General features: G+C 43.4%; 1 protein-coding gene across 1 annotated transcript in view; it reads left to right on the top strand.

Moving 5' to 3' along the window:
- TWSG1 (twisted gastrulation BMP signaling modulator 1) overlaps positions 1–5,228 on the top strand; it is an 83,755-nt gene extending 78,527 nt beyond the window's left edge. The window contains exon 5 of the mRNA XM_069216599.1: positions 4,755–5,228. Coding sequence (XP_069072700.1) covers positions 4,755–4,936 — 182 coding nt within the window. The 3' untranslated portion in view covers positions 4,937–5,228. The remainder of the gene's footprint in view (positions 1–4,754) is intronic.
- Positions 5,229–15,129: the final 9,901 nt, after the last annotated feature.

Here is a 15,129-nt window from a genome sequence, read left to right as displayed (position 1 = left end):
GTTAATTTTAAAATTATGTCCAAGCAGTGTTTGCATCTGATTGTAAATCTCCGGTTTCCTGCTAATTTTCACTCATCTGTGGATTTTTTGCATGGCCAGTTTCCTCTAGGAGGGAGAAATGGCACTGGCAAAACTGTGTGTTACGTTGAAGTACTATGCTGTATAATCGGCCACAAATGCCTTTATTCAGGATTGCCTGGTTAAAAACTACCAGTCGAGTGCCAAAATGATCTTATGCCTGGTACTAATAGTATTACCCATGCAGTTGGTGAGCCCAATTTGTACACACAACTCCCAATCATTTTGTGAGTGTTTTCAGCTGATGCTTTGGTATCAGGCGAAGCATGCTAATAGGTTAGGCCCCTCCTGCTTGTCTTGTTTCCCCACATGCCATTGTTCGCTGTTCATAAACTGTATCTTTGTGGGGCGTTGCTGTAGATCATTGTTAGACCTGCCAGCTTTTTGGCGTGTCTCCCCTGTCTTTTTGCCTTCTGACCTCCTGGTTTTGGACTCTGTTTTTTCTGGGTTATTGTCTCTGCGCACTTTACCACTGCTAATCGGTGCTAAAGTGCAAGTGCTCCCCATAGAAATTGTACGGTGGATTGGTTTATCCATAATTGGCATATTTGATTTACTAAGAAGTCCCTAGTAACGTGCCCAGGGCCTGTGAATCAAATGCTACTAGTGGGCCTGCAGCACTGGTTGTGCCACCCACATTAGTAGACCTGCCATTGCAGTGTCTGCGTGTGCAGTTTTAAACTGACAATTCGACTTGGCAAGTGTACCCATTTGCCAGGCCTCAACCTTCCCCTTTACTACATATAAGGCACCCCTAAGTTAGGCCCTAGGTAGCCCCAGGGGCAGGGTGCAGTATATGTTTAAGGTAGAACATATACTAGTGTGTTTTATATGTCCTAACAGTAAAATACTGCCAAATTTGGTTTTCACAGTGCAAGGCCTATCCCTCTCATAGGTTAACATGGGGGGTGCCTTTAAATATCCTTAAAGCGCAGATTCCCTTTGAGAATAGATAAAAATGTAGAGTTTAGGGTCTCTGAACTCACAATTTAAAAATACATCTTTTAGTGAAGTTGGTTTGTAAATTGTCTGTTTGAAAACATCACTTTTAGAAAGTAGGCATTTTCTTGCTTATACCATTCTGTGACTCTGCCTGTTTGTGGATTGTCTGTCTGGATCAGTTTGACAGTTGGGCTGTTCACACCTCTCCTCTAGACAGTGACACAAAAGAGGGCAGGGGTGTAGCCTGCTTATCCTGATGAGCCATCTGAGCTAGAGAGGAGGGAGGAGTGGTCTTTCACACCTGAAAGGACTGTGCCTGCCCCCACACAATGCAGTCTCCAACCCCCTGGTGTGCGTCTGGGGCCTGGTCTGGACAAGGAAGGATCTTGCAAACACTTGAGACTTTGCTTTGAAGTTTGCCAACTTCAAAGGCAGAACTGGGTATAAGAAGACCCAAAGCCCCAGACTTTTGGAATCTTTCGGGAATCAAGAGGAACCTCTGCCCGGGAGAAGAGCTGAAGGAGGACTACTGTCCCTTTGCTGTGTTGCTTTGCTGGACTTGCCTGCAGTTGCTGCTTCTACCTGAAAAGAGTGCAAAGGGTGAACTTTGCTGTGTTTCCTGCTTGAGAAAATTCTCCAAGGGCTTAGAGTAGAGCTTGCCTCCTGTTGGAAGTCTTAGGGACACCAAGGACTTCAGCTTCCTCAACCTGCAGCACTGGGAACTGTGCGTTTTGTGTTGTTCAAGAGGAGAAACCACTGCGATGCCGCCAACGACGCCGCTGGCCTGCACCTTGACCTGCCTACGCAGCACGGAGTCGCTTTGACACGCTTCGCACCATGACCCTGGTCTCACCGACGCCATCATCGGACGACTTCACCGAGCCGCTACTCACACCGCGACCTGTGGGCCCTGCACTCCAGCGTCACCTGCTCACACCGCAGCCTGGGCATCCCAGACAACGTTGCTCCTGCTGACACCGGCACCGCTGCCTGCACCGTGGCCTGTGGACACCGCTCGTGAGGAGCACAAAGCACCATCCCGTCCTGCGCCGCAGCCCTGGTCCACCGACGCCAGCACCATCAGCTCCAGTTTCGTCACCAGGCATCCTTGCCTGCACCGTGGCTTGTGGACACCGCTCGTGAGGGTCACGAAGCACCGTCCCGTCCCGCACCACTGGCTTGGGCCTACTGACGTCAGCGCTTCCGCAACAACGACGACGCTGCCTGCACCGTGACCTGTGGACACCACACATTGCACCGCCCCACTTCACACCGCAGCCCTGGTCTCACTGACGCCGCTGGACGCATCACCGAGCCGCTGCCTGCACCGTGACCTGTGGGCACTGCACGTCGCATTGTCCCGCTTCGCACCGCAACCCTGACGCCATCCACGCCTGCGCACCTGATTTCATCAGCCCAGAGTTCGATCCCCGAGGTGCGTGACGTCAAGGGCCTGATGACTCCTTTACCGACTCTGGAACTGACACCAGCGACGCCGCTCTCCAGAGCTCACCGCGAGAATCACAACGCCCTGCAAATCCATGGTACTGTTTGCAGGTCTTATTTTTTACTGAAGGTTAAATGACCCCATGTTACCACACATTCTGGCATGAATGTCTGACCCACTTAGGCGCTTCATTAAACTGAAATCAAACAGAACGAGTTTTGCCATTTCCACTAGCATCAGTCAGAAAAAAACAAATTTGGCACAGATCCCAAAAATGGATTGTCAAAACGTTGTGCGTCATACATTATGCTTACTGCGCATTCCTACCAGCACCCCGTGAATGCATGATTTACATGTCAGTAGAGATTAATTCTGTGCTACTGAAAATCTTTTCATTTATGAAGGTCAGGGCAGGCAGAGTACGCTCCATATTCAGGGCCTATCCTGAGCGTTTGCCTTACTTTTTCTAAGTATTGAATGGAAGCCAACAATTGGACTTGTTTATATATATATATTTTTTTACGTTTCACATTCTAGGGTGTGACATGGGGATCCTGGACTGGGAAATCCCATTCCATAGCAGATAAGCCTCTTCAAACGTTTCATGTTATCTTGTCTTAGACGTGTACAGCCTCAGCTTCTCTTCTCCAGAAGCAGTGCAGGGGCCATCAGTTTCTTTCTTATCGTGTTCCCTTTTGATTCTGGGCACATATCCAGCAGCAGGCCTTGTGGTTTTGAAGAGTTACCACGGCTAGTGACTCTCCTAAGCTACAGACGAAAGTCCTCCAGTACTGGTAGATTTTGGGACATTCCAGAGCAGGTGGAAGAAACCAGCCCTATGTGCCGATAACCTTGATTATCATATAGCCATCTCTAACTAGCCCTAGCAGGGCCTAATGGGGCTGGCAGTATACTAGATTCCTGGGGTGCCCCCAGGAAGGAGCTCCATCTGCCCCTAGCTGAGCAGTGTACAAAACCTTCCCTGGGCCTCTTTAATTGAAATAGGGCCCCCCATTGTGGAACGGAGTCCTGCCGACCACTTCCTAAAGAACATACTTTTAGTTGACAACCTGAATTCAGTAATTCGCCAAAGAGGTGCCAACAGTGTGTAAGCGGACACTTGTTTGTCCAGACCAGCATCCTACAAGAACCAGACGGCAGTGGAATGAAGTTAGTTTCAGCGTTCCATAATAATCCCCAAGGTCTGAGAAATGCACGCCGCTGTTACTCACAAAACTGATGTGGGGAAGGGGGACTATCTGAATCTTTTACTGGCTGTCTAAGGTAGAGGTACGAGCAGTGCGGAAAGACATACTTATAATGTGGTAAGATCACCACATCACAAAGTGGAAGGGTTTTCCAAACATCAACAACTTCATTTTGTCACCTATCATCATGAGAACAGGACTGCATCTCAGCACAACCTTTTCCCACATTTGTGGGAGTACCAGCAGTGCCTCTGGGCTACACGCTATTGATAAACCCAGCTGGAAGAGAACAGGTTTACAGTTCAACCTTAATCCGAAATTACTCAAATTCTGAGTAACCTCCAGCAGCCAAGGCTCTGCCTGAAACGTCCATTAGGTAAACGGGTGTTGTTCACATAATGCTTCGCAGTATGTTCCATGTCTTCCACCACCAGTCTAGGATCCGGGAGGTTTCTTTTCAACAAAGCAGCAAAGGGTTCTTCCACCAAGGCAAAAATGGAAATGAGAGAGTGAGCAGTCCTCTCTCTTCCCCCTCCCCCCCTTCACATTTTCCAAAAGTAGCATGGACTAATGGTTTACAGCACACCTGTTTTACCACTTTCATGAAGCAGTACTCTAAAAAGTAAGCAGGTACCTGGGTGTCATTGGTGCCAAAGAGCACCAGTGTCTATTCTAAGTTTCTAGTGAACACCACTGCTAGTAGTTGCCACAGTCTCCTTAAATTTAGTACAGTATTTTAACGGATTACTGATCTTAATAAATCAAGGTCATCACAACTTTTTGCAGTCTGATAGCTGCCACCACTGTCTTGAAGTCATCACTGATTAAAACTAGTTCATCCTAGTTGAGTAGCCTCTCCTAACAATAGTAGTAACATGACTACTCATGTAATATATGTAACTTGATATTTATGGCTTCAAGATGCGTAGGTGTAGACTTACGAATAGTAAACCTATGCCTCCGTATATGCATTTACCTTTAGAATATTGTAGTAGTTGATATTCTAGCTATGATATTAATGTAGAAGGACATTTCTTCTTCAACCTACCCAATTTGTTGTTCTTTGCCTTCCTCCGTAGAGCGAATGTGCACCGTGATCTACTTCGATGACTGCATGTCCATTCACCAGTGTAAACTATCTTGTGAGTCCGCCGGCGCCTCCAAGTATCGGTGGTTCCACAACGCGTGCTGTGAGTGCATTGGGCCCGACTGCATTGACTACGGCAGCAAGACTGTCAAGTGTATGAACTGCATGGTTTGAAAATGAGGAAAACAACAAATGCAAAAAAAAATTTTCATTTTAAACCTGCCTTCGCCAAAGCCATGTTCTTTTTTTAAATTAAAAAGAGAAGAGGACTGGAAGACTGCCGTGTTGGTAAATAGGTATTTGCTGGGTGCAACTGAATACTGGCAAATTGTAGATTTTGGTCATTTGATGTACTTTGGAATAGTTTAAATTGTTTTTATTTTGTAAGAACTGTGCACTTTTTCTGTTATTTCATGTAAAGCATTTTTTTTAATTAAAAATCGGATAAGGCCTTTTACATTCTGAACGATTTGTATTGTTAGACTTGTTTTGGAGCGTGCAGAAGGGTACAAGTGGTACCCCGTTACAAAACTGAAATGAAGGCAGCTGCAGGAACAGAAAATAACAAGTGCTCTTCCAGTCCTATCTGCTTTCTGCATTTCCCACTTCTTGCCTTTGCTTTCAGTTTTGAATAGAGAGTTTTAAGTGGTGAGAGGAAGAAACAAGCTTTATCTTTTGATATCATTCGTGGTCAGAGATTGCATAATGTCACTTCTGCTGCCTCTGGCATTTTCTTAGGTTGACGTGTGCGAGTCTGCAGCCTCTTCATATACACATGAGCTGTAGACATATGTAAGGGAAAGACACCGGGAACTTCGCTGAAGCTCCTGTGGTAGCGGATACTCTTTACACTGTTGGAATATTGGAAATCCCATTGAAGCCCACAGCGCAATAGAGGGCATCATTCATAACGTTATAGCATTCCACCTGTGCCCCTCGCCATGGTTTAATTCTGCCCTTGATAGGCAGATTGGTCTTTGTATACATTGGAGCCTCTTCCTCTAAGGGCTATACCGTTTTTTATAGGTTCCTACATTGATCGACAGCAGGCCAGCTCCATATCGAATTGGCAATGAGGTTGCTGTATATACCTCAGGAGCCATCTATATTAGAATATGTGCATATAAAATGGGCAGGACCACAAATATTTTGATCCCAAGCAGAATTATTGTAGGTAAAGGAGATGGGTAAAGAAGTCTGTGGTACTAGTAACAGTCAATTGGAACAGGTTATGCCCACTATCCTGTCATTATTAAGCGTTGTAGCTCACTGTAGGTCTGTAACAAGTGTAAAGGCTTCATGTAAGTACAGGATATAGGACCGAGCCACAGGCTGAGAGTGAGGTCCTTTAACAACCTTTATAGCCAGTAGAAATAGGTTTATAAGGGTATTAGAAAATACCTTCTACTTGGGTAGAATGTTGAAAATTATAAAGGGAGTAAAAGAAAGACAAACAAGGGAATATTGAAGCAGGTCTGTACTAACCAATATTAGCCCTAAGCCACTTCATTGTCTTCAACAGAGCTTCTAACATACCATGTTCTAATGGGTATTTAAACATTAAGAGTGTAGTATACCTAGTCATGTTATTAACCCGAGAGGAACTGTGGAGCGTGCATTTTATTGGCATTCTAGCTTTTGCAGCACAGTTGAAAGACACTAAAAATCGGTTGTTGTGAGATCCTTGTATTGAAGAAAAACATCTTGGAGGATTTCTCTGAAGGCATAGGGAATTTGAAAGCCAGGCATGGAGTTTGTTCTCATTTCGAAAGCTTAGTCATACTAGAGCCACGTCATTTGAGAATACCCAACACTTCAAATTTCTACGGACTGCTTCATATGGGCCTGAAAGTGCACTAAACTATAATTCTAGTTTCTTAGAAGTTTTGTTCTCCTGATGCTGCTGTAAACATCAACAACACATCTCGTATGATAAAAATAGTGGAGTGCCAAAATCTGTAATATAGCTTAGGTTAACTGATGTCATCCCTCAGATGTTAGTCTGTATGTGCCTTTCTAGTTCCTCCATTTTAAATAAAAGGTTTGCCAGTGTATACGATTCATGTGCTGGGGAATGCCCACACCAGTTTTACCCTCTCAAAATTGTTCATGCTGACATTGTCTGGGGCAATGGAATCCGGCAGGAAGGCGCCCTACCGTCTATTAAAAAAATGTGGACTATATATACAATGAACACAATCATTTGGTTTACAGCTACTTGGTTGTGATCAAGTAGTATCGATGGCCGAGTGTAAGTTCATGAGCTCCTTTCCTCTTTGACAACCAGAGATGGAGAAAGCAGTTCCTGGAGGACTAATATAAAAGATGAATGGTGTGTATCTGATGGTATGACTTTATTCTATAAATGGCGTATGCTAATCAAGGAAGGATACTACATTAAAAGTTGGTTAACTTGATGTTAGACAAATGGAGTTTTGCGCCATGATGGTCCTACAAAGAATTGTGTTCAGTAAGTTTGGGGATCTTTTATTGGTGAACAGAAGACATTTATGATGATACTGTACATTAGTTTTAGGGACCACCAATCTTACCCAGCTTCAGAAATTCTGGTGAGTAAGAGAGGTCTATGTCATTTACTTCCACATGGGCCTGCTGATATTTCTAGCTCCCCTTACACGCTTCTCAGCTGATTCAGATGCATTGCATCAAACATTCAAAGGAAATGGAAGTGCCTACCATCAGATTCTGAACCTTAAGATAATGTAAAACCTCAAATTTTCATTCATTTTAGTACTTGAATTAAATTTAAAGAAGCTTTGTGGCTTGAGGAGATTTCATTCAGACTAAAATGCAGCTAGTCACTGCTTCACATGCATATATGTGGACCAATTTTGTAATCATAAAATGTCTGTTGCTGCCGCAGTCTCAAAGATTTTTGCACACTGTCTCTATATTGGCAAATCCTCTGTGGAGGCTTCATTTGTATTCATATTTAGGATACTATAATTTGACAATACTTATCTATTTGTGCCAAAAGTTAGGAATGGATTTTGAAGGGTGCAAAAGTACATGCATGAAAATTGACTAGAACAACTCTGCTCTCAAAGTTAATCTAACTGCATCCTATAACATTATTAGTTTTCCCAAGATCTATACAGTAGAAAATACAATCTATAATCATAAAACATTTTGTCTTCTAGAGCTACAGTGTGGCGAACTCAAACAGTGGAATTTAATTTGGAGTCATTTGCAACATTACTGTAATCCTGGTATGCATCTTGCAATTTGAGGCCTCAGCAGCCCTATTTTGGCTTGGAAGCTTAGGAATGGATGGTCTCTGTGTGACACAGAGTCAAACAGCCACTGCTTAATTGGAGCCAGTGGTTGCAGGTGGGACCCCCCAGCACTCATGATTGGGGACTGGCACTTATTTTTCCTCATCAGACCTTGACCAAGAGTGAGAGAGAAAGACAAAAAAGTGGGAAAGGAAAAAAATGAATGAAAAAGTGCCAAAGCGAGAGAGCATTTCCTGGGGTACTTTTGTCCCTTGTAGCTTTGCTAAATCCATTTTGAGCCTTTAAATCTGCGCTACAACTAGCTAAATCTTTGGATTATTTAGCATCCTACTGGGTTTATAAGTTTCAATTGTGCGCATGGGTGTATGGAAGCATTCTGTAGTGTCAGGTTCACCAAGAACCCCAACAAGGGGTCTGTAGTCATGTTCTACATCATAGAGCACAAGATGACAGAAAGGAGCATAGAGATGCTTGTGCATCCCATAGTTTAGTGCCACCGAGGTTCCCCGTGTCTGCAGGTGCGCGGGGGAGGTCTTCACCATCTTTGTCAGCGTCTTTCCTCCCTCTGGCTTTTAGTCCAGGTTTCGTGAAAAAGGTGGCAGCCTTCTTGTCATCCCTGAATACTGTCACCACCTTAGCCGCTCTACTTAGCGCGATGGTGCATGGAATATTTAATCCCCTGACATTGCAGCTGTTTCTTAATGTCTTTGAAGTACTTTCCCGTTGCTTCCATTGCTGTGATGAAATCTGGATAAATCTCTATTGATAATCCTTGGTATCTTATGGGGCCTTCTTTCTATGGCTAGCTGGAGAGTTACATTACGGTCTCTGTATTTAATAATTTTACAGTGATTGGGTGCAGACTGGTTCGGCAGTGGCGGTCCTGGCGCCAGTGGCCTTTGTCCTAGCTCCACTTTGGAAAAACTCAGAGATGTTCGCACATTCCACACGTTCAAAAAGCAGTGTCTCACTAAATAGGTCTGACCTTAGTCACTTCTTTCTGCAGCCTGCTTATTCTCTCACCTGTAGCTGTGGCCTTTTCCTCCAAATCAGATATTCAGCATACTGGTTTATCGAGTCTGATATGCTGCTTATCGAGATTCTTTTTTAGCTTATCCACTAACATAGTGATGGTATCAATGGACTTCAGATTACCGCTCAAATCCAGCCCAACATGTTTTACATCTGCTTCATCGCTCTGTGCCGAGCCTTCCTGAATGTGGTGCAAGTCCCACCATCAGCCGCACCTTGCTTTTTGGAAGTTCTCTTTTTGTCAAACATCATCTTGCCCTGCTGATGATCTCATTTTCCCATCATGCATGGTGTCAGCAGCGCCATAACACTGTTGGGTACTCTGCACTTTATAAATATACTTTCTTCTTCACAACCTTGTATGCAGTGTACCAGGGCTTCCTATCAGCACGTAAAAATGGAAACTGGTGATCCAGGCCCAATGATGTGTTGTCTATTAACCTGATGGTCTCAATGGTACTTAATATACACTGTGAAGGTTACATCAGTCCAGTGTCCAGTTTGTTATTACTGCTGACTTTCCTTCTCAAGGGCAGTCAGGAGCCAGATCAGCAGCATCGCCTCAGAGGCACAAAGCCGGGCCCAAAAACTAGATAGCCTAGCCTCCCTTCACCTACTGCTGCCAAGCAGACAGCACCGATCACACCATAGCCAGCTCTCTCAGCCCATGCGGATGCGGTGCAATGCAGAAGAAGCCCAGGCTTAACTCCAGTCTGCCTATTTTGCATGGACCAGCAGCCTCTTGTTGTCCCACCAACTAATCCTTTCCTCACAGACTGCCATATACTTTGTCAAAATAGTCCAGCGGGGTCTCATCCCTGCTTTCCGCCAGAACTAGAAGCTAATCACAGCCATCCGATTTCTGGGTGCAGCGCTGCAGCTCTCCATACTCCCTCTGTGCCTGCACCCGCTTACTGCATGTTTCTGCCTTTGTGACCTCACGCAGGCTCCTGGCAGCATCTGGCTTCCTGTCTCCTGCCACCCAAGATCATCCCACATCTGGCCTCGAGCAATCCTCCTCAACAATGCTTGCACTACTATCTGTAGATGTTTGTGCTTTTTTGAGTGTTCAGCAGTGCTTCTTGAAAGGTCCTTTTGGTGCGAATCCTATTGCGGGCTGGTCTGCAGGATATTCAAACTTGTTATAGCGGCATTGAAGCTGCACTACCGTGTGGCCATTTTGCCAGACAGTCATACCACTGCCTCTGCCACTAAGAAAGGTTGGGTTCTTCCTTAACTCAAAAAGCCGTCACTGAAATCAGCACTTTCCTGTGCTTAACCATTGATTCTGTTTATCACCTTTCCACTTAAAATCCTAGAAAAATGCAATTCCAGGATCACTTCAAAACGTATAATTTCGTGGGTGATTTTCAGACTGGCTGTAGGTCTGGGCAGGGCACAGAACTGACCATTGTAGAAGGCCAGAATAACCTGTTGGAGATCTAGGATGAGGTGAAGTCTCCATCTTGAAAATTCATTTTGGTGACAGAGTAAACCTGCCTGTCCCCCGCTTTATTTAATGTGCCTCTGTAGCCACTTCAAGGTTTTCTTTGGGGCGTAGGACTACATTTTACTACATATACTGATAATACGTATGTGATCTTAAAACTATCATTGCAAATTTTGTTTGATATTACTGAGCACCAACCAGTCTCTGTAAAATGAGAAACTAGATGAGTTAGTTGGATCAAAGTGATCATTGCCAAGATTGAGGTTCCACTATTTCTCTCTGATCGTGAGCTGGTTGAATGAACATGGGTATCTCACGCATTAGGTTTGATGATTCTTACATTGTTCCTTTGTCCAAAGTTACAAGCCTCTGCATTTTCTTCGACCCTTCTCTGACTGTGAAAGGCCTGGTTAGCTCAGCAGCGAGTTCTTACTAACTACTACTAATAGTATTACCTCGATTGGAAATGATCACTTTGAAATGTTGACACTTGTAAAACAAAACAACAACAAAAACTCAAATTGCGCTTTACATACAAAGAGTACACCTTCGAATTTGCCTTAGAAAATCAATAGGTACACTGTTCCAATAAAAATAATATACCAGGAGACCTGCGATCTCAGGAGCTAGAACCCTCAAGCATCACATTGGATGGCTGGCTTCATCATTGGGAAAAGCTCCTCACCAGGCTGGCACTGCAATGCCTAGTGGGCACCCCAGTATGGGGAGCTCTCAGCCAAATTGACGTGGTAGCGACTGGTACGTTCAAATGGGCAATCGTGATGCTCAAAGTCACCACCAAAAAAGTGGTAGAAAAGATTAAAATTGGTTATTCATCCACTAATACCATCATTTAATCAGTCTGAAATAACAAGGATGAAGACCAAGGTTAAAAAATAGGAAGGCTTGAAAGAAGAAATGAGGATTATGCTCAGGTCTTTCAAAGGTGAAAAATGTAGTGGAGAGTCCTTAACATTGAACGGACCTCTATTCACTGGTCGACATGTTTCGCGTCTGTTGGTCCAGCCGGATCCATTGACGCTTCATCAGGACCTATGTAATATAATAGTGGAAATAGGTATCGCACATAGGGATACATAAATATCAGTCACTTACATTGAAAATAACTGGTTAACACAGGTAACCGACCCCCAGTCGAGATCAGGTTCCTTGGGTGGTGCGTTTCAGGGACACAAGGGGACAAGATTTGTCCTTGGTCCAATACTTTGGACGAATCTTGTCCCCTTGTGTCCCTGAAACGCACCACCCAAGGAACCTGATCTCGACTGGGGGTCGGTTACCTGTGTTAACCAGTTATTTTCAATGTAAGTGACTGATATTTATGTATCCCTATGTGCGATACCTATTTCCACTATTATATTACATAGGTCCTGATGAAGCGTCAATGGATCCGGCTGGACCAACAGACGCGAAACATGTCGACCAGTGAATAGAGGTCCGTTCAATGTTAAGGACTCTCCACTACATTTTTCACCTTTGAAAGACCTGAGCATAATCCTCATTTCTTCTTTCAAGCCTTCCTATTTTTTAACCTTGGTCTTCATCCTTGTTATTTCAGACTGATTAAATGATGGTATTAGTGGATGAATAACCAATTTTAATCTTTTCTATCACTTTTTTGGTGGTGACTTTGAGCATCACGATTGCCCATTTGAACGTACCAGTCGCTACCACGTCAATTTGGCTGAGAGCTCCCCATACTGGGGTGCCCACTAGGCATTGCAGTGCCAGCCTGGTGAGGAGCTTTTCCCAATGATGAAGCCAGCCATCCAATGTGATGCTTGAGGGTTCTAGCTCCTGAGATCGCAGGTCTCCTGGTATATTATTTTTATTGGAACAGTGTACCTACATTTGAGTACTATTGTTGGGAGATTGTACACTGGACCAGAAAACTCCCGGTCCCTCTTTCCATTTGTTTTTGTTAGAAAATCAATAGACATTGACAAGAAAAGGAAGCATTTCCACTGGCAAAGAACAGCACAGAGGAGGGACCAGGTATACCAGGAATGAAGAGAGAAAAGGGGGGTACCCCTGTAAGGAAACATACAAAACTTGGTGTAAGCTACAACTACAAAATGTATCATTAATTATGGAGAAGAAAAGATTTAAAAACGGTTAAATACATTAAGCAATAGAGAAAAAGAACTGACCGAAGAAGAAAATAAATGGCAGGATGGAAATAAAAAGGTAAAAGAAAAAGGGTAAATAAAAAAACGGGGACAGGGGAAAGAATAAAAAAAATGAAGAAGAAATATTCTAAGTAAAAAGGTTTTAGAAGAACAAATAATGTGAAAACCTAGAAGTAAGACAATGTTCAATACAAAGTGGATTTATCAGGTACATTTTAATACCAAAAGCTGTCCCAAAAAAGTAGCAGTTTTTTATGCACAGGTGGGAACCATCCACAATTTCCTAATGTTGGATCTAAATTACTACAGTGATTTGTACGCAGGTATTGCAAAACAGTTTACATCACAAGCTGAAAGTGATGAAGTCCTTCTAGATTCCATAAATGGTTACCCGTTTTGGGTAAGGTGTATGAATCAGAACATGTTTGGTGGTCCTCCGATAAGGTACACGATTTATGAGAATCGGACTTTGGGGTTGGAGCTTTGTCGTCCACACTCCTCAGCTCTGGAACAGGTATGCTATGTGTATACATCAGGAAAATATGCCCTTTCGTTTGGAGGTCAAGCTGTTTGTCTTTTAGAAAACCTTGCGCTCGCTTGCTTTTTTTGGTCAGCACTCAAATGTCTACAGGTATTTAGCTCATTGTAAGTGATTTTGGGATTTGATAGAATCATGATTCACCAGCTGAGTTGCGAATTTGCTGCTATACATTAGGCCACTACATTGGTGTGAAATTAACAAAACCTCATATTTCTTAGGTTCTATTTGAGAATATTGAATAAGTACCTCACTATGATCTTTTTCCATGAACATATGGGCCAAAAATACATGGTACGAAAATCTCTACTTATGAAGAGCTATACTTGAAGCACAAGCAACAATTAGTGTTTGAGTAGAGCAAAAAACATCTTGAAAATGTTTGTTCTAATTTCAATTGATGAAACGCAAATTGAAGTTTTCTGTGCATGACTTATTGGAGCTACTTAATCTGATGTATTTTACAGCTCAGTCCTTTGGCAGTTTGGAAAGGGACTCTGGAAATTCTCCACCAGAGAAAAGGGAATGCTGTATCTTACGTAGTATGTATTTTCACTGTTTTTCTCTTTTTCTTTGCTGCAGTGTCGATATTAGATATTAGATATTAGATATTAGATGTACTCTGTTCCCATTAAACGTATTGTAATGTTTCACAAACATCAATAAAACTTGTACACTAAAAGTTGTTTCTCTTTTTAAATTGGGGTGCACCTTGTATGTATTCCGTCCTCCTGTTAGAAACTTGCAAACTAGTAACTGGCACATGGTCATTCTGGTCGTGTAAGGCACTGCCTGTGCATCTCCTCTGCAGAATGCTTGCTTGGGATTTCCGTCAGGCGTCCCATATTTTTTTTATATATATATTGCTGAAAAATATTTTACAATTTGTGGGGTAATATTTTTGTGAAGGGCCAGAATCTGTGCTCTCCATTGGCAGATTGAAAAAAAATCAGACTGGTCATAGGCCTTCTGGAAAACCGCGAATCAAAATTCGGGCATCCCAAGAACGTATGCACAGAAGCATCCATGAGGGCCGAGACACAGATGATCCAACAAGGAACAAGTCACACTTAATCTACATATGAGAGTTGGTAGAACACTTGTGCATCAATAAAGTAGCTTTTCCTTGGTGTTATTATGAGCTATTGTGTGAGCAGGGGAGGCGTGGCCTTAAAGAGACTCGCTGAGGTGCGAGTGGTTCTTGGGAATCCTGTCCTCTCCAGGATAAACGTCACTAGGAAGGGCACACCACACCGTGCACCCTGAAGAACCATTCCTGACCTTTTTACTTTCCAGCCTGGTGGACAGAGTATACCCTCTCAAGGAATTACAGCTTGGCAGCAATTGGGCATAAAGGCTCTGCAGCAATGCATACTAAATCAATATTTTCGTATACCAGGCCAAGATAAATAGAAAAATATTGTTATTATGTGAATTTTCAAGTCCTTGCTTTATCAGTATTTTTGTCATAGTTTAGTGCAATGATTCGTTCTTGGAGACAGACAGAAACTCACACGTTTCTCATAATGCCCCATTCTGAACAGATGCAGACATTTTCGTGGCTTCCATGTTTCTCATGGAAGAAGTCTATGCATTACTCCTCTGTGAATCTCTCTAAGACTGCAGACTGAAGACACACTTGAGCGACTGTTGAGGGGAACCTGTAGTTGAGATGGAAAAGTCCTCGGCATTGTGAAGATGTGTACCCCTCCTGGAGTGCCCTACTGTACTGTTGTCTGAATCCCTACTGCTGACTTTTCTATCATAGGCAAACATGTATCATGCGTGCATGCCCTACTGTACTGTTGCCTGGATCCCTAATGTTGACTTTTTTTTATCATAGGCAAACACGGATCATGCGTGTGCGCCTTGACATAGCCCTTTCTCACATATTGTGGTTTTGTTGGACTAGAAGGGGTGCCCAGAGTGCTACCCTCATA

This window comes from Pleurodeles waltl, chromosome 2_1, assembly GCF_031143425.1.
Source record: "Pleurodeles waltl isolate 20211129_DDA chromosome 2_1, aPleWal1.hap1.20221129, whole genome shotgun sequence".
Classification (NCBI taxonomy): Eukaryota; Metazoa; Chordata; class Amphibia; order Caudata; family Salamandridae; genus Pleurodeles; species Pleurodeles waltl.
This window is presented reverse-complemented; position numbering and strand designations above follow the sequence as displayed.